This window comes from Emydura macquarii, unplaced genomic scaffold, assembly GCF_026122565.2.
Source record: "Emydura macquarii macquarii isolate MOO-44397 ecotype Brisbane River unplaced genomic scaffold, CSIRO-AGI_Emac_v2 contig_1254, whole genome shotgun sequence".
In the NCBI taxonomy this organism is placed as follows: domain Eukaryota; kingdom Metazoa; phylum Chordata; order Testudines; family Chelidae; genus Emydura; species Emydura macquarii.
This window is the reverse complement of record NW_027131391.1, coordinates 8,768,798-8,789,279: the sequence shown is the minus strand read 5'-3', so window position 1 is coordinate 8,789,279 and position 20,482 is coordinate 8,768,798. Positions and strand designations below refer to the sequence as shown.

Sequence of the window (20,482 nt, the reverse complement as noted above, 5' to 3'; positions counted from 1 at the left end):
CACACAGAGCAGCTCCTTGACACACTCATATATAGGAGGCTATGCACGTGCCCTGTGACCGTCTCGCACATAGCATATCCAGATGTGCCCATCCATGGCTCCCCCTACTGCTGGGAAACGGGAAACACATTCTAAAAAGATAAGCATTAAAAACAAGAAAGGGGAAAGGTGCCTCCCCGGAGTCTCCGGGTGCAGCCTGTGGGACGGTTCACCAGGCTCCTAACACACTTGGGAAGGGGTTTATGATAAACCAAAAGAAAGAAAAGAGCCAGTTTTGCACTAGAGTAAGTGTCCGCATGGTCTGTGTGATACCAGTATTACTGTAGCTGTATAAATGCCCCATGCAAACAAGCCTTTTGTTCCGCAGATTCTGCCTCCCACTGCTGCTTGCTTGGTTTCAGTACGTTGACACTTTTTTCTGTTGGAAGGAGAATTAAAGCACAGTGTGCTAGTGGAGGGGATGCTTGAGGAATGAGTATATTAACAATAGGCACATTTCTATGCCATCCGGGCTATATCTGGCCAAGCCCTTCTTCTAAATCAGAAGGAATTTATGTTTCCAATGATTAGTCAACTACAAGTCTACTAGTCGGCTAAGTGGCTAGTACCCAGGCCTAGGAATCAGGAGTAGGGGGTTCTGTTCCCTGCTTTGTCTCACTGTGTGAACTTCAGCAAATCACATCACTTTTCTGTGCTTCAGTGTTCCCATCTGTAAAATAGGGATAATGACACCCACCTCAGGGGGTGTATGTGTGACTGTGGGTGTGCAAAGGGGTTAACATTAGAGCTAAATCTTATCATCTGCCTTCAGGCAAAGCTCCCATTGAAGGCAGGGGAGGGGCAGAGTAAGAATGGTGGGATGTGACTCTTGCTGTTTGTAGCACACTGCTGCCTGCTCCACAGTCTGCAGACCTTTCCGATTTGTGGTGGTGTTTGTAGTTCTGCCATGCTCCTCTGCCCCATCCACCTTGGTTAGTAATAACAATACCTACCTCTTACATAGCACTTTTCATCCATAGATCTCAAAGCACTTTACAAAGGAGGCCAGTATCCCCATTTTACAGATGGGCAAACTGAGGCACAGAGTGGGAAGTGACCTGCCCAAGGTCACCCACAAAGCAGTGGCAGAGCTGGCAGTTGAAGCCAGGTCTCCTGAGTCCCAGTCCAGTGCCCTATCCACTAGGCAACACTGCCTCCACATTTACTTCCTGCCTAGCCTCCTCCCACCTTAGCTTCACAAGACAGACCTGAGTATTTGCCTACTTCTCACTCTCCTTCTGGGCTGTATCACAAAGCTCCTGCTCCCTGGGGACAGCCACCCGTGGCAAGTGCACAGAGAAGTGATTTCCTTTTCTTTCCCTCCCAAGCATGTCTCATCAGCTATGGGTGGGGCTGAGAAGGAAGTGCTGTGCTGGTGTGATGGCTGGACGTCCAGCCTGACCTGCTGCCGTGGGTCTCACCATGACATGCAGGAAAATCGCCCCAGCCTCATAAGATGCGAGTCCCACACAGACCCGGGGTCAGAGGGAGAAGAGAGGGGTGATGTGTCAGGCTGCAGATCTCAGTGCAGTGCAGCGGTGCAGGGTGCTGTACTGGTGAGTTTCCTCACATACATTAGTAAGTGCATGTCTGGATTGTCTAGATGCTGCAGAGCAGGCCTAGAGACTGGAAACGACCCAAGTCTCATTTTCAGAGGCTGAGCATTGGTACCTTCCTACTGGGAGTTGTGTGTGCTCAGCACTTCTGAAAACCAGGCCTGGAGTGCAGGTCTGAGACTGATCGTTATTTCCTGGCTTCAGTCCTATGACCTGGGTCAAGGTAACCAAAGCTCATACTCCATCACATAGCGGGGTCAGTTTCCACTGGCTCCAGTGGCTACTGTTACAAGCCCCCATGTTTTTTTTTTTTTTTTTTTTTAAATTACCGACTAAAATCTGAGCCTTCCTACCTAGGATGACCAGATGTCTCGATTTTATAGGGACAGTCCCGATATTCAGGGCTTTGTCTTATATAGGCGCCTATTACCCCTCACCTCCATCCTGATTTTTCACACTTGCTCTCTGGTCACCTTACTCCCACCTTCCTTTAGTACTGGGAGTGAAAGTTTCAGAGAAATGTTATGAGTTCACCAGTAGCTTGGGAAAACTTGGCAGGCAATTTAGAAAACCCCACTAGACATTTATGTGTCTGCATCTTTAGGTGCCTAAATACCTTTCAAAGCCTATCCCTTTAAAAAAAAAAAATCTCTCCATGCCTCAGTTTCCCCATCTGTTGTATGAGGTTAATATTATTTCCCTGACTCACAGGAGCATTGTGAGGATAAATTAATTAATCTATCATAGATGCTCAAGTGATATGGATTTGTGTCTCATGGAAAATGACTGTAAGAGCTGGCTAAAGATCAATAGTATGGGTAAATCCATCAGGACTCTAATGGATTGCCTGGCTCAGGATGAGCAGGGTAAATATAATAGAACAAATCTTAGCAATGCAGAACTTGGCTGAGTTTGAAAGGAAATGGAGAGCAATAATCAATTATTTCTAATAAGTACAATAGATTTGCTCCCTATGTATGGCTTTACAGCCATTTGATGTTATGATATGCATATAGTGCCATCCTTGCTTATAGATGTTGCTAAAAAATTGTGTATGCATTTTCTTGCCATATTTTTAAAACATTTTTTTTTAATTTTAAAGACAAATTATAAAGGGAGGGAAACAAAAGTGGAAAAATGAGGGGCTGTGTTCTACCCTATGAAGTTGGGACATGTTATTACAGGCTTAGCAGAGGTGTTAAATAGCAAGTTAGTGTTGCCAACTCTTGTAATTTAATCATTGTCCATTTATGTGTTTCTTAAAGCCTCAGCTCCTGGAGTCACGATTACATGAGAATCGATGTATGGGTATGTAAGCTTCCAGCCCTCCTAGCTGCAGGGAGAGGCTTAAAACATGAACCCTCATGCCTCAGAAGCCACAAGGAAGATAAAGAGAACATAAACTGTATTATTAAAAGAATAAAATATTAAAAGTCATGTTTATAAGGCAATCTCTTGAGCTAAGTGATTGTGTGAATCTGAGCTTTCATTTTAAAAAGAGTCAATTTCTCGAACTTTGTGGCTGCAGAGAAAAGCATGAGAATGTGACTCCAGTGCACCCTAAATGCCCAAAACATAGAAGGCAACGAGCCAGAACCCATATTTATTATTTTTAAAAAGTTATCTGACTTTTAAGGCAATATTATGATTTTTTTGAAGCCTGACGGTGCAGGGCTAGCAGCATGGGGTGACACCCTCACTTTCCACTACCCCTCTTTCTTTCTTTTTTTGTGCTCCTTCTCCTGCGGCAGCGGGTCTAGGTCAGGGCCTGTTACACGGACACTGATGCAGTTACACCAGGACACGTTTTTCTAATGCAGCCAGGGCCTAAGTCTCTAGGCGGGTGCAGGGAGGAGGGACGGGTACAGGAACGGGCAGGCAGCTGTGCAGGCCCATCCCGAGGGAGGGCTGGTCACCATCCAGCAGGACAAGGTCAGATCTTCGGGCAGGCCCCACTGGCAGAAGTCAGGGTGGGCAGCGGGGGCCTCGCTCAGGCAGCATTGGGGTGAGGCAGGACCCAGCCTCTGACAGGGGACAGCTGGCCTGGGAGCCACAGCTCCAGGGCGAGCCCGTGGCCAGGATCCAGCCAGAGCAGCCCCGCACTGAGGGCAAGGGAGCAGCAGGCCCGGGCTGAGTCTGGGCCAGGAGATAAGGCCCCACTGCCTGTGTGCCCACCTTCCCCCCAGCGCTGCCTGACAGGCTCCGCCTGCCCAGGAGAGCCCCGCCCCCACGTGTCCTGGCCCCGCCCCACCTCTAGGAAAACCCCACCCCATTGTGTCCGGGCCCCTCCTTGGGCTGTGCCCGGCCCTGCCCCGAGGGGAGTCCAGTCCTACGGCGTTCTGCCCTCGCTCCGCCCCGCCGTGTCCCGGCCCCGCCCCCAGGGAGTCCCGCCCCGCTGTGTCCTGGCCCCGCCCCTCGGCTCGGGAACGAACCGCGCTGTGTGCTCGCCCCGCCCCGCTCTGTCCCGGCCCCGCCCCCGCCCCCGGGGAGCCTGGCTGTGTGCTCGCCCCACCCCTCTCTGTCCCGGCCCCGCCCCCAGGGAAGCCCCGCCCTGCTCTGTCCTGGCCCCGCCCCGCCGTGTCCCGGCCCCGTCCCCAGGGAGCCCCGCCCCGCCCCGCCCCGCAGTGTCCTGGCCCCGCCCCTCGGCTCGGGAACCAACCGCGCTGTGTGCTCGCCCCACCCCGCTGTGTCCCGGCCCCGCCCCAGGGAGCCTCGCTGTGTGCTCGCCCCACCCCTCTCTGTCCCGGCCCCGCCCCCAGGGAAGCCCCGCCCTGCCCCGCCCCGCCGTGTCCTGGCCCCGCCTCTCGGCTGGGGAGCCGCGCAGTGTGCTCGCCCCGCGGAGTTCCCGCCCCGCCCGCCATTATCACACGTTGGGGGCGGGGCCTCCGCCGCCCGGCACGTGAGCGCGGCGCCCCGCCCCCTGTCCTCGCCGGTGCCCCCGGCGGCCGGGCGGAGCAGCGCAGCGCGGCGCGGCCGGGCGGGCGGGTCTATGGGGAAGGCGGCCGCTCCGTGCAGCGGCAGCACCCGCGGGCTGGTCTCCATCCTCAGCGCCGTCCCCTGCCTGGCCTGCAAGAACCCGCCGGGCCCCGCCCGCCCCGCCGGGCCAGCCATGAGCGGGGGCAGCGAGCCGGGCCAGGCGGGCAGAGGCGGCGGGGCCGGGCTGGGGGTCCCGGCCGCCCCCGCCGGGCCCGGCTCCGACACCGACACCTACAAGGGCTGGCTCTTCAAATGGACCAACTACCTGAAGGGCTACCAGCGCCGCTGGTTCGTGCTCAGCCACGGGCTGCTCAGCTACTACAGGTGCGGGGGGGAGGGGTCCCGGCTACTACAGGTGCGGGGGGAGGGGTCCCAGTACTACAGGTGCGGGGGGAGGGGTCCCAGTACTACAGGTGCGGGCGGGGGGAGGGGTCCCTGTGTGTGGCCTGGCTGCTACAAATATGGGGGGCTGGTGGCCCAGGGACTGCGGGGTGGCCTGAGTAGTACAGGGATGGCTGCTGCAGGGACTAGTGGCTGGGGTACAGGGATGGGGGGACAGCCCACCTATGGGGAGGGGAGTACAGAGAGTGGGGGGAGTGACTTCTGCAAATATTGGGGGGGGGGGGGGGCTACTACAGGGCTGGACTGGTTCCCCTGGGGTGGTAACTACTGTGAGGGTGGGGGGGGGGCCCTGGCTCCCCTGGGGATGGAGCAGGGTGATTCTCTACTACACACACTACAGCTGCTGGAATAGATGGAGAGGCACTGGACAGCACTGTCTAGTGCAAACCTGCAGTGGCCAAGGGAGGATGAACTAGATGGTAAAAGTCTTTTCTGTCAGCGTCTGAGAAGCTGAGCGTATACTGTCTATTCTGCTGTTGCACAGGAGTCTGGTGAGAGGAACTAGGTGATGTTTACCTCAAAATGCAAAACATTACAGCAAACCTACTGCGAATTGTGAAAATATATTGTGCAGTGCCTAGGTTTATGTATGCCATGCAGCCCATAGTTCCCGGTGCATCCCTATAACATGCGTACTCGCAGCACACCACACATACACACCGGCCAAGATATTCAAACAAGGAGGCTAAATTTAGACTCTCTTAAATCCATATTTAAGCACCTACATTTTCAGATGTGCTGAGCATCTAGTAGTCTCTAGTGAAGCAAGTGGGCTCTATTGGGTGCTCAGCACCCTTGAAAATCAGACCACTTATTTAGGTGCCTAAATATGGATATAGGAGCCTAAAATTAGCCTCCCATTTTTTAGAATACTGGCTAGAGCGTATACAAAGACTTTAAACCTCGTGGCTCACAATATATATACGTAGTGAATTACATGAGGCAGTACCTTTGCTAGAGACATGCTCTCCTCTTGGTCCAGTCTGCAGGGCTCTTCCAGTGGTAATGGGCTGGTATAATAACCAAGGCTGCCCAAATAAAATTTGGGCTAGTCTGTGGGGTGACTCAATTGATATTTACTTTAAAATGAACTTTTTCTTTAAACAGGCTTTGGTTAATGAGTAGAGGAACAGGACCAAACTGTTTAAATGTAGTCTAGAACTGTTCTAAGCTAGGTAGAGACCTAAACTGGAACACTGTTTTCATACTGTTTTTCACATGGTTAAGTTCAGTCCACACTATCAGTGTTTAGTTAGCTTGAACCAATTTAAAACAATATTTTAAAATGTGATATAGCCAGAAAAGTGATGTAAACAATAATAGCTACTTGTTTGTTTAAAAAAAGTGTTTTTCCTAAATCATCTCAGCTGTGAGAGAGGCAGTTGGAGTGGATTCATGATCTAGAATGATCAACATAACGGTTCAGTTTTGAGTGCAGCATCTTCGTTTCTTGTGGTGGTACCTACAGGAACTAGGAAGAATGCAACTTGACTTTCCCAGGTTGAATTTGCAGATCTGGCAGTTGGAAACTTGTAAATTGAGCTTATTTGTTATGGAGCAATCAATATTGCAGCCATGATGCCACCTTTAGTCACTTTTCAGCGTATAACTGGTTTTAAGCTAAGTATTTTAAATAAAGAATTTAACCTTTATCATTAATGCTTTTCTGATAGCATTTCACTCAGTTTGGGCATTGAAAATAGCCTAGTAATTTCCTTCGGGTTTTCAGGTATTAATATAGTGCTGAGATTTTTGGATTGCAAACATTACAAGTGAATGTTTTAAATCAAGAAAATTCTTCACATGCTCTTTTTCAGAAGAGAGCACTTCTATTAATGTTTTTTTAAAAAAACTTTTTAACCAGACCTTTAAATATTGGCAAGAAGCTAGTGCACTCAGAGCTGCTCTTTGTGGAGACAAGCTGGCATCTCCTGCTTTAGGACTTCTCTCAGTTATAGCCTTTTTAAAAGCTATTCGGAAGAGCCTCGGAGTAGAGACCCTACTCCTCTGGAACAAGAGGAATCAGCTGAGGTGGTTTGGGCACCTCATGATGTCCCCTGGTAGGCTCCCTTTGGAACTCTACTGGGCATGTCCCCTGGGAGGAGACCCTGAGGCCGACCAAGGCAGCCTGGAGGGATTCTATCTCCCAGCTGGTCTTGGAACACCTGGGAATCCTCCAGGAGGAGCTGGAACCTGTTGCAGAAGAAAACGAGGTCTGGTCCTCCCTATGCTCCATGCTGCTGCCATGACCCTCACCAGGAAAAGTGGCGTAAAGGAAAAGAAGAAGATGAATTCTAAAAGTTCTGCATTCGCACTGTAACTTAAAACATGGGAAAAGTTTCATCATTTTGCATTCTTTCGGTGGTCTGTATATTTCAGAGGCTTGTCTTGAATTCACGAATTGAGGCCAGAGTTATCACTAATAACTTCAGTAGTCAGAGCTGGAGGTTAAAATTTCTGCTTCCCTGATCATTAGGCAAAAGTAGGCATTGCATTTTCCTGAGGCGCAATGTTGAGAGAAGGAAACTAAAATAAGAGAGCTATCAGCAAAAGATTAACAGTAATAAAAATTAAATCTTCCTCAGTAGCGCTCACAACTCAGTTCCATTTTTCATTCTGGCTAATTCTAAGTTATTACTATAGACTTAGGTTTATGTTTAGAAATGTGATGCATACTCAATTTCTAATTTAAATATTTTAGGCTACCTCATTTAATTCCTACACCTGAATACTTCAGAAAGGAAAGAGGATTTGGTTGGACTTTTACTGGCTTTCCTGAGTATTATACAGTAAATATCTTTCTGTAGGATGGAAGAAGCTGTTATAACATTTGGTGACTTTAAAAATCTTGTCTATCTTTCTCTGTAATCTGTTGTGTTTCTGATTATTTTGAATGCAGAATATAGTTTATAGTTTGAATGCAGAATATAGTTTATAGGTACTCACGACTGAGTACCACATCTAAGTGCTAGATATTAGTACCAAAACTTATGGTGTCTCGCAAGAGAATTAATAAATGTTGTGCATTATATACCTCCTGAGGTAGATCTGATAGGGACACTAATTGTACGGATTTTGTATAGTTCTGTGTCTTGACTGCATGACTTATCCAATAGGTTTGAAATTTTGCTTGAGATTCAAAGGATTATTGCCTTCGGAGGTGATATTGTTAGTGGTGGTTAGTTTTAATAACCCTGTTTTCTCAGGAACTGTGTTTTGGCAACATTGGAGAAATTGAACTGTTTGACTGTATGAAAGGTGACCAAAATGGGTTATATGTGGAAAACTTTTGTTATGCAATTGTGGTGTTGCTGACTTCAGACATGCATAGTTAACCACTGAACCAACTTTGCAATACTTGACTTCAATGAGGACTATGTTTGACTCAGCTCTGAGTTATGGGTGTAAAAACATGGTCCAGAACATACTGGAAGGTGTCTTCATTCTTGTAACTGAAACTTCTAAGCAAAACATAGCTGGCATTGTTTTTTGAAAACATTTGAGGCCAAGCCTAGAAATTTCAGTCCGAAAGAACTAAAAGTTGTAAAAAGGCAGTTAGAGTAATAGCTGAATTCTAACTATCATTGTAGCAGGCTCAGCCAGCAATCACTGCCATGCATTTACATGAGAGAGAATCTTTGAAAAAGATGCACTATTTTTATGGTCCTTTATATAGCTTTAGGGTAGTAAATAGAGGAGGAGAAATCCCAAATGATTAAGTGCAGGCTGACTTTGATTTTGTGTATCGTTCATTATTCTACTTATTCAAAACCTCCGGGTGTTTATTCCTCTGTTTTGTGTTAGGGCTTCATTTTAAAACTCACCCTGGGATCTGAGAATCATACTGGGTTTTCCTTCTTGGGCGTATGTATCACCATTTGAGGTTCTGCAGGCCAGGTTGTGCTCTTCCTGACTGCTGTCCAACCCTGTTACCTACAGTGATTCTTCTGATCAACCTTGTAATTTGAATGTGGAAGGCTGGTTTTCTTGCTGTATGTAAGGAGGAATGTAATCCAACTGGCTTGCTTTTAGCTGTGGATGCTGAGGAAATAGCATGAGGAAAAAGCAGTGAAGACTTATTTTTGTCTCTAAAATAGCAGGTTGGACTTGTAAATGGCACCTTGTCATGTAAGTGGTCTTCCTGTGTATATTTAGTCACTTATGTGTAGAGCTGCACTTTGAGTTTCCTGTTCATTGTTTGTTTAATTTTAAAAAGCTTATGCAAGAAATGATAGCTGGGTGGTGCTTCCATACAGCTGTTTGTATTTGTAGAGATGAGCTCACATAAAATCTCTTTAAGGCCTCTTGGGAATATTGTTCTTTTAGAACAAAAGCAGGCGTTTTACCCTATGGCCAGAATTCTTTCCCGAACTTTTCTCATTCAGCCAGATGAAACTTTTTTTCCCTTCTGCCAGGTTTTCAATCACATGGACATTTCTTGCATTAAACACCCTAATAAACATGTTTTCCTAACTCATGAGCGCTTACTCTCTTTACACTTTGTTTCTGTACTGTAAAATGAAATTATGAAGACTTCAAACTTTGCCACCTATGAGGCTGACATAGGCACAAGAACTTTTGGTTTCTATCCCCAATACCTACCTCTTATATAGTGGTTTTCAGTCAGAGATTTCAATGTGTTTTGCAAAAGAGGTCCGTGTTGTTATCCCTATTTTACAGATGGGGAAACTGAGGCACAGAGGTGAAGAGACAAGGTTGCCAACAGGCCAGTGGCAGAGCCAGTAATAGAACTGCATCCCAGTGCACTGCTCTATCCCCTACACTAGGCTGCTGGAAATAATAGTAGCTAAATAATACTTGAAGCTTTCTTCTGAGGGTACTTACCCCTTTTAGTGGGATAAACTGAGGCACAGACATGAAGTGACTTAACTAAATTCACTTGGTAAGTCAATGTCAGCTGGGAAGGTACCCGTATAGAACGTCTCCTCCCCTCTAGATAGTAAGCCCCTGGTTTAAATGGCCATAGAGAGAAGGGCCCGAGGCTCCTACTCAGCATGTTTGACTCCTCGGCTGGACCTGCTCTGAGCAGGTCAGGTCAGCAGCCCTAGAAGAGGCAGATTTGAACCTCGCTTACTTACTGCTCCAGTGGTTGCAGGCGTAGCTGAGTGTGTGAATAAGTGTGCTTCCAGTCACATCACACTCTGTTATCTGCCTGCCTTGTCTAGTAACACCGGCATTTGGGAATATTACTTTGGGGAAACTATGATCATGTTTTCCAATTAAAATGGCATTTACTAAGTCAACACCTGGTTGTCAATTCCAGTGTCCTAGAACCTTGGGGTGGGTAAATTACATCCAACAGACTTCATGCTCTTCTCCCACTGCCTTGGCCACATGGAGAATGGGTTAGAAGTACTGGAAGAAAATCCTCAATTGGAGGGGGCCATAATACATCTGGTGTATGTAACTTTGTCTTATAACAGTGTTTGTAAATGGCTGATATATCTGGAGTTATTCCTTATATTTTCTTCTGCTTTTCTGATTGCCCCTGCCTATTACCTCACCTTTTCAATAAGTTCACTGGCTGGCTTGCTACCTCAGAACAGAAAAAGCTATTCTGTATCAGTGACTCTGAGTGTGTGTGGGAGCCTGGCATGCAGCACCCTCAGCTGTGAACTGTTTCTTCAGCTGCACTGGCTGGGAAAACTGCAATTTTCTGCTGCCTTAGATCACCTGAGGATTTGTTGCTGCCTAAAGTTACCTTCATCTGCTGGGTGTGAAGATGAGGGCCCCGTTAAATAGTGAGGGGGGATTTCAGAGAGGCTTCCTCGCCCCGGGCTCCGCTTATGATGATCAGACTCTAACATTCCCGGGTATTTCTGACAAGCCCCTTCTCTTCCAAGCAAGTGTCTTAAATCGAAATTGAATTTTAGCTGCACATTTTATCCTCAGGGCTTCTAAGGTATGCTTCACGTAGCAGTTAGCCTTGATCAGCATTTTTAACAGTCTTAAAGAATCCCCACCACAGCACCAGAGGGGAGGAGCTATCACAGCGTGGAGCTGTTGACCGCGCAGTGTCAGTGAAATCGCACCACTCTTGAACTGAGAAAGGTGTAAGAGAGAGGGCAACATCCTGCCCTGTCCTCGGGAGACCTTATTGCACTGAGTTTAAGTATTTTTGGGGTCCACTGTATTACATGAATGGTTTAGCTATGGTTTGGTTCTACTCCAGGGGGGTGGGCTGCCACAGCTCCTCCAGGAACCAAAACCAGTGGATGGTGCTGAAGGCAAATCGCCCAGATTGTTACATTTCCAGAGACGTGCCACCTTCTGGAAAGGTTTGCGTGCACTAGTGCTAAGTGGATTCTCCAGAGACGGAGACAAAGAAAGGATTCTTGGATAAAGAACCTGAGTTTAAACTGACTCTAGGCTTGGCTTCCTGATCCAGCAGACAGACAGGACCTTCTCTCCAAGGGGGTCCTCTCCCTTGCGGAAGGATTGGAAAGTCTTTAGTCTGCTAGGGCCCTGAAGGCTGATAGATGGATAACCTCTGGTGAGCTTTGAGCATGCACGTGGGAAGTTTGGTTTTTATGTGTTTGCTGAAGAATAAAGGTGCTTGCTTAGAAAGAGCTGCGTGGTAACCTGTAACTGCAGGCAATACATTAGTCATAGTCCTGGAGGAGAAAGCAAAAGCACTGGCAGACTGGCTTGCTTGGGATGTCACAGTGTGGATGAGGGAGCTGTGCAGTCTTTAAACCTGTCAGGAGGGAGTGAGATGCATGTCTCCTCCCGGGAGAGGTGATGGCTGGAACCCGGAAACATTTAAGTGGGTGCCCGCAAGGGGCCACGGAGAGGGAATACAGGCGCAGTAACCATGAAACTATGACGGAGGGTACCAGCCCAAAGGGTGAGCCAGCACACTGATTTGGCAGAATGATTTCTGGTAGAAGAACTCCCATTTCCAATAATATCTGATCGTGTATTGGGATCAGAGCAGTCAGGTGGAAGAAATCTTGCAGGGTCATCTGATAGGGGCACAACTGTAATAACGTAAACTAAGACTGGTATAATATTTGTTGAGTCTGAAAAACCCAAAGACTCATTCCGTGAGTTTCCCAGGAAGTTTTCAGGGGAGGCTATATTACAGTGGCTTCAACAAGCTCAGGGTATCTCCGGGACTGATGATTTCCAGAACAGCATGATTGTCCCACGACTTATATTAAATGCTTATGCAGCGTCCTTTGATCATATTTCAGCATCTTGGAGGGCTATCGAATACTGCAGGGTCCAAGGAGAGGACAGCCCTGTCACAGTGTGGTCGGTTTAGAATTAATTGTACTTTAACGAGGCTCATTCTCACTCATCTCATTTTTGTGTGATGCCCTTGTTTGCCTCACCTGGAGCTCCACCAGTGACATTTACCCATAGCTTACCCATGGCTGAAGAAAGGCATCTTTTGTAGCCTGCTGGTGTGGACAAGGTAACTCTCCCAGTGAGGACTCAATCAGTACATAGAGAGCTGTGTTGCTGAGGCAGTGGATGAGTCAGAAGGGATGTGCCAGCATGAGGCTGCCTCCCTAGATGGCAAGAGTCTGTCCTGCTCGGCGTTTTGTTTGGAAGCTTGGTCACTTTGCTTCCTGGTGAGTTTTGATCTTTCGAGACGATGCATCCAGTTCATTTGACTCAAAACTGGACTGGGGCAGAGTTCAGCACATCAGGCTCTGCCTGTAGCTATTACTGGGTGAGGCAGAGCCTGCTGTTCTTGTGGTGATGGTTGGTGGATGGGACACTTAGGCTATGTCTACACTGATGGTGGCAAATTCACCGCCGTCAGATCGACTTATCTGGATCGACTGAGTGGTCAGTGAAGACCTGCTCAGTCGATCCAGAAATTGACGTATTAAGACCACCTCTTCAAGTGGCGTAGCACTGCATCAACAGGAACACGGTTCCCGTCGGTGCAGTGCATTGAAGACGGAGCGCAGAAGAGAAGCAGAGAAGTCGACGGGAGTTATGCAAGTTTTTTGCATAGTTTGCGTAACTCCGGTCGACTGCCACCAAATCTCTGAGGTAAGTGTAGACAAGCCCTTAGCATTGTTTACTCTCTTTTGTCCTCACCAGAATTAGCTCCCTAGTGGCTGATACAACGCTACACATCACTTAACCTCAGCTTCCCAGTGCAGTGAGAATAGTCAGGAGCTTCCTGTGTCAGGAGGATTTCCCTGTCTGTTCCTTTCTCTGCGGCATTCTCCTGGTCCTGTTGGTTTCTTTCCCCTTTATTTGCAAGCAGAGTTGCTTTCAGAGATGTTATGCTGGGCCAAATACATCAATCGACGGTGTTATAGCAGGGATGGACTTGGGTCATTTTATGTAGGACTAAATTATGGGATAACCAATCCAGGTGGAAGTGTTTTTGCATCAAGTCTGAGTCAATTCTTAATTTATCCAGGAAGCATCCCTGCTATATCTCCTCACACCAATTTTCCCTTTCCTGAATTCCATTCTGGTCTTGTCTCATCTTTCTTAGCTGTTCCAGACAAGGAACGTGCCTTCTTTAAAGAAAAAAAGCACCAGCCTTAGCAGTCTAGTGTGAGATACGTGGAGTTCCCTCAGCTGTTAAATAATTTTGACCCCCTGAGAGCAGTGGTAGCGCAAAGAAGAATGAGGTTTTCAGAGAAGTAGAATTACAGGTAAATATTGTCCTTATCGTAGTCATAAACTGCTATGCAAACCCACAGCGTAAGTGATTACTGTAGTGGAAGTGAAGAGAAAGTATATGTAGCTGTGGAAAGTACTTGCTTTTCTCTTTCTTCTGTGACATAGAAATCATTCTTGAAACCAACTGTCAACAGCTGGAGCTACCTTCTGCTTTCTATTTCATCAGGAGCAGAAGACAATACCCATCCATCATGTCTCCTGTGTGTGGTTAGGTGCTATTTGTGCTAGAGGATCTTTCACCTCTGATTTGTTGATGAATAATACTGAAAATACATTTTTTCCCTTGCCCGCATGCTGCTGTCGGGGGCCTAAATTACAATGATAAATGCTCTGTGAGCAGCGTAGGGGACATTATATGCTGGGCATGCTCATGACGTCTTCCAGATACCTTCATTGGGTGGCACGGTTCTCCTAGGATGCTGCTTTTCTGAGGTATTTATCAGATTCCCTAGTATGAGTGGATGTAGCATGGTCTTGGAATTGTTGCTTTTAGAAAGACCTGTGACCTTCCTGTGCTGGAGGCACGATGCACTCAGATTACTTGCTTAATTTGAGTGGGTCCCCTTGCAGTATTGACAACTGACTGCAAGTGCAGTTGGCTTGCCAGAATTGTGATGTTCGCCTCCTCCCAGCTGACTTAGTACGTGATGGTCTGAGCACTGTGTCAGTAGCAAAAAGGCAATTCACCAGGACTGTGAACTTCAGTTTCTCTTGTTGTGAAACGCTTGAGAAATCACCACCTGACCCTCTGCTTGTCTTCCTGCTTGGCCCTGCAGGGAAGCCAGTTGTTTGGGCATCTTGCTATAGCTTGACTGCCCAATAAAGGACAAGAGGCGTCTGGGTGGTGAGCACCTTTGTTTAATCTTTGCTAATTAGCGTGACTGATAGAAGAAGTTATTAAAAACCTATGAAAACCTGTTCTAGGCTCAACAACTATCATTCGATTTGTGAAAATTCCTCGAACTGGTCAGGCTGAGAAATAATTAGGTTGATTGTGGCATGGAGCCTTTGATAAGATTAAGGCAGAGGAGAGAAGGCAAACTTTTTAACTCCCCGGGGATCTTGCTGAGGAGAAGGAAATGGGTTTGGTATTGGAGCAAAGGACTAGGAACTGATTTCTGGGTTTCACAGCTCTGCCAGTGACTTGCTTATTAACCTTGGGGGGAGTCCTTTAACCTCTCATTTCTTATATTTTCCCCTCCTATCTCATGGGGCATTGCAAGTCTTACGTGCATGCAAAGATCCATGGATAAAAAGCACTCTAGGAATATAAAAGGGGCAGGAGGGAGGAAGCTAAACAGTGGAGTGGTTGCCAGCTGCATCCCCAACCTGTGCCTGTGTTGGAGAAAAGATCCAGCCTTTGGATCTTCCTCCTCCTCAGTTCTGAGGGGGATTCTAAAATGAGTGAATCAGGCTTGCTTAGGAGGGAGGGAACCACCTAGAACGTGAGTGCTGCCTTTGTGTTGCTCACCCCAAGCTCTGTCCATGTCTGTCTCTGTATCTTTAAAATCTGCTGTACTGAATCTTTGGTGTCTCCTCCAGCAAGCAGAACCACCTTTCTTATTACTTTCATGTCAGGCACTGTGGTTTCTTTAGCTCAGTAAAGCACCAGAAGACAGGTTTGCTGCATCGACCATTTCCAGTCTGACCAGGACACAGCTGGTGGTTACTGCTCAGTAATACTCAGGTTTGTGCACCCTCTATCGCCTTCATCTCTTATAGAAAGTAAATAACGGCTCCTGTGCATGTTATCAATTCTGCCACTTGATCCTAAAATAATTCATACAAAAATAGTTTGCCATGGCAACTGTAATTATACACTCTGGGTCTTTAACATCTTCATATCAAGATTTCTAGCTGAGTTGTGTAATTTCTTGCACCAGGGTAAATAGTAGAAGGAGCCGGTAGAATTCCATGTAGTCCTGAATTTAGAGTTCAAGCCTCTGGGTTCTCTAATGGTTTGCTTTTTTGGTATTTATTGGTGTTACGGCTTATCACTGTGGCACTTGCTAGGAGAGGTAATAGAGCAAACGGTGTACTGTAGGTTGATATTGCGTGGCCTGGTGCAGTGATGCATGGCTATGTAAGTTAAATATTTTTCCCTTCCCCATCACATGTGCCTCGCTCTTCCCACCAAAAGTCATGTTAGCACGAAAGAGCTGCTATAATCTCACTAATTTTGACTCTCCTCTGGGATACAATTTTCGACCAAGAAACGAGGCAAGAGGACATTCAAAGGATGGCTTCAGGCAATAAACTGTTGGTTTATTTTTAAATTGCAAATGACTGCAGATCTGTATTCATGAAAGGAAGTACCCTTCATGGAAACAGTGTGTAGGATGACATAACATCTCCGTCTTGTGTAATTTGGATTGAGTGAATCTGGCAATTTATTAGCGCAGGAGAACTGTTTTTAGGTCTGATTTATTTTATACAGCTTTATTATATTGGAGCTTCATAAAATCATACACAGAACATAAGAGCTGCCATACTGGGTCAGACCAGGGTCCATCTTCCCCAGTGTCCTGTCTCCAACAGTAGCCTGTACGAGAGCTTCAGAGGGAGTGTACAGAACAGCACAATTATAGAACCCGTCTCCTGATCCCAGCTTCTGGTAGTCAGCGGTTTAGCATCATCCTGAGCATGGATTTTTGTCCCTGACCTTCTTGGCTAATAGGCGTTGATGGACCTGTCCTTCATGAATTTATCCAGTTTTTTTTAACTGTACCTGAGAAAAGTACACTATTCCCGCAGGCTGCAAGGGGTACTCACTTTACAGCACTGGACTGGGTTACCTAGGGAGGTGGTGGAATCTCCATCCTTAGAGGTTTTTAAGGCCCAACTTGACAAAGCCCTGGCTGGGATGGTTTAGTTGGGTTGGTCCTGCTTTGAGCAGGGGGTTGGAGTAGATACCTCCTGAGGTCCCTTCCAACCCTCATCTGCTATGATTCTATGATTCACCCACCGAGATGTAAGACCAGGAATGAACATTATTGGTGGGCTGTCCAGGGCTTGTCTTGGCCAGAGGAAGGGTGAAGAAGGCTCACCAGGCTGTGCTGGACTGATATGGGAGATGAAATGCTGTCGGGGCAGTGAAGAGACAAAGGTGCAGCCAGTGCATTCTGTGGCTGGGGTGATAATTGCCAGTGAGTCAGAGGCCGTGGAAGGACGGAGCTGGACTGTGGAACATGGGAACGTTGAGAGGACTTTTTTATACACCAAGGTCATTAAATGCCTCATAATGTTGTTAACACAGAGTTAAGATTGTTCATTGGTGTCTTTTGAGCTTCCAGAATATGAAACACACCCCTGGGCAACCTTAACTCAGCATTAATGAAGGGTTTGGCCATCTACTTCTAAGAGGCGCTACTAATTGGATGACAACCATGCTGTAAAGTCCTATGTTTTGTGGCTTGCTAAGGCTGGAAATACTTGAGGCCAAAGCAAACACTTTCCGAGCCATAACCTTCTCTAAGCAAGGGGAAGTTTGTGTTCCATGGCTTATTGCAGCTCATACTGAGCTGTTTCCTCTGGACAAAAGTTTCTTCTGGCGGGTGCTACAGATCCTCTTGTTACACGGAGTGGAAAGGAGAGTTTTGCTCCATCTTCTCGTTCTGCTGCATTGGTGGGATAATGCTGGTAGCGTGGTGCCGGAGCCCAGCTCTGTAGGGGCATCCAAAACAATGCTACTACGAAGGGTTTATGGGAACGTTGGTGGGGTCTTTAGATGTTCTTCCTGTGTGGTCATTCCACTTCTTTCTTGGGGGGCAAAACAACTGCAGGTGCCTACGTGGCAATACGGCAGCAGAGATTCTGTGCAGCCCATTCTGGAACCTGGGAGCAAATCAAATGCTGGCCCAGTTACTTAAGCTGTGAGCAGGAGGGGAGGATTATGACAGTAACCATCTCTGACGTTTGGAACTCCATTCTGTGCCGCGAAAGAAAACAGGATCCACTTATAAATCTGAAAAGCTGCTTTGGTGAGAAATCAGATAGGAGAACATTGCTGCTTTAAATAATAACCAAACCACTTAATTCTGCTGCTGTGGAGCCTTTGGTTCTGCAGCTGCTTTGAATATTATGGAAAGCTTGTATAGAAAAACATTAGCATTACTCATTAAAAAATGTTTCCTGTTCAAACCTAACAGCTAGTGAAATTCCTGGATGGCTTATCATAGTCTGCTAAAAAAGCAGAATAGTTCAACTACCCAAGCTAGTTTGTTCTCTAAAATTACAGCAAACTTCCAAAAAAGCCAGCCCCATGTAGCTTTATGGAAGAGCTGTTGGTTGAAGCACAGAATGAGCTTGAATGCAGGTGATCCAGTATGAATACAGCTCTGAAATGCTGTGGAATAATTCATTCGTACACTATAGTTTCCTAAGGAACATGGAATTTCTGGGGCCAGTGAATTTGTGGAGCCCGTGCACCTTGCAGGAGAGTGCAGTTGAGATTAGGCCTTTCTAGCAGGGCTTCCTTACCCTGTGGAACTTGTGACAAACTTGTCCACATGCTTTTGCCTGTCCATGGGACCCTAGCTTTCAAATATCTAACACTTGCATCTAAGCCTACTTTATGTGGTTTCCTAATTCTTTTTACCCCCAGATTGGCTTTACATGAGTACCTACAGGCTGAGTAATGCAATTTCCAGGAAAATGCGTGTCTTATTTCTTCCTAACACTATTTTAACTGGAAATTTCTGGATGCACATGTCATCTGAGCTTGGAAATAGAACGTGAATTAAGAACTGACCTGGAGCCTTAATGTTGACCTTGTAATGTGCCCATTATCTGCTTACTCACCAGCAGTCCCCTGGCAACAACCCCTAAGCCTCATCCACAAGTCCATTATGAACCACAGACTACAGTACCATACTGTAAATAAAGAACCATAGCTATTTGATTACCTGGGAATTGGATTAGAGTTTGGTTCTAGTTCACACTTGAAATTCCATCAATGGCCGTACTTTAAGGAGGTCTTAAATACCCTGATGCCACCACTGACCCAACCACACTTCCTTCCGTGATCAATTATTTCTCATACACCGTGTGGAAACGGCACCTAGCTGCCATCACTTTGCCACACTATAAGACGTGAACAGTTGTCAGGGGTATGTTTAGTTCAGATTCCTTGGAGTCTTAACTGTGGAGTTTCTGACTTTTGAAATTTGTTACAACCACATTTCTCCCATCTTAATTAATAAGCTTTACTACATTGTCTTATCTGTGGGAGCTGAAGGAAGTCTGTGGTCTTGTTGTCTGTGACCATAAATTAATACGTACCCATAATCATTCTCTTATTGTTACAGGCTACTGTACACGGTGTGACAGATGCAGTAAACTGGCAGTAATGGATTGGTAAAGCTAAGTGACGCACTTAAATCAGGGAACTCAGAAATTAAGGTTTTTACTGCATCGTGTTTACTCTGCCATCTTTGCATATTCTGTGTTTTATGGCATAGATTAAAAAGTGATATGTAAAGCCCTACATTAATAGATGAAAACTGGACTAGAGAATACATGGCATTAACTTTAAAGCGGAGTGAAATTACCATGATATTAGGAACCTTAATCTTGGAATTGCCTGAATTGAATGCTAGCTCTTATACTCCTTAACCTAGCACCATCTTGTAACTTTCAATTTCTCTCCCCTTTTTTAAGGGTGGGAAATTCAGTTATTAGGTACTGAAGAATTTAAGGTTGGAGTTCCAGCTTTTAACTAGCTTTTGCTAATGGCAGAAATTACTGTGGAAAAAAATAGGTATCATGTAAGGGAAGCAATGGATTTTTAATTGCAAAAGAAAACATGCTGTTATACTTTATCTCAACATTCAATACACCACACTTACTTTTGAGTCCACACATCTTTTGAAAGAAGTTTTTGCTAGTTGTACTTTATTTCTTGTGCTGCCAAACAGCTAGATCAATAACTCAAATTGAACTTGGCAACTCTTTTTTGTTTGGCAACAAACAGTCTACATTCCTTCAAGTATCACAACATCTCACCGGAGTTTGATGCCAAGATATGTAGAAAGCTAGTGTACAAGTTGAGTGCATTTGTTGAACTTCTTCATGTTTCTCTCTCCTTGGACAGGTCTGCTGCCAAGTTTATGTGATTGCTGCTTGATAAGCATTGATTTAAAAACTAAGCCATGATATGGTACTGCAATCTTCCCGATAACATTTACTACAAAAATAGGCAGTTTCCTTTTTAAGTTCTAGGATAAAACCTAGTGCTACTTTAAAAGTAATGTGAGAATCATGCATAATAGAATATTCCTAATATTCAGGTGCAGTATATGGCTGTGCATTACTTCCTCAGCAATCAGATTTCTTAAGCTGTTTGTATTTAAAAAAAACAGCAGCTTTGGCTATGGATATGTGGCTGGATTTAGGGAAAAGACTTGCTCCATACTGTCTCTTGTCAGGTATTCATAGGTACACTTGCCTCAGAATGTCTATCTTCCTCCACTGAAGGAGGGGAAGGTTTCCTTTTAAATCTGCTACAGAGCTTGAAGTGTTGATTATGAATTGGCTCATGCTGAACTGTATTTTCATCCTGCAGTAGAAGTATTATAATCACCTGAGTCCAAATGAAAATTCACTGTCCTATATCCAAAACATACATCTTTTTTTCTTCTTCCTCTTGGGGGGGGGGGGGGGGGGATGTTGGGAGTGAAAATGCAGCCATGCCCCTGATTTTTTTTTTTTAATAAGACAGAACAAATGGTCCATTTCTGTAAGAAGGAGCATGGTCTAGTTGTGAGAACTTAGAATTCACATCTCCCTGTCCTTTTTCTCAGCTCAAGCTGTTACTGACAGCTTGGGCAAGT

The 20,482-nt window shown here is 46.0% G+C and overlaps 1 protein-coding gene across 1 annotated transcript in view; it reads left to right on the top strand.

Annotated features, from left to right (window-relative positions):
- Positions 1-4,542: 4,542 nt before the first annotated feature.
- The window catches only part of OSBP2 (oxysterol binding protein 2), a 262,872-nt gene continuing 246,932 nt past the window's right edge, over positions 4,543-20,482 (top strand). Inside the window, exon 1 of the mRNA XM_067550191.1 lies at positions 4,543-4,895. Coding sequence (XP_067406292.1) covers positions 4,585-4,895 — 311 coding nt within the window. The 5' untranslated portion in view covers positions 4,543-4,584. The remainder of the gene's footprint in view (positions 4,896-20,482) is intronic.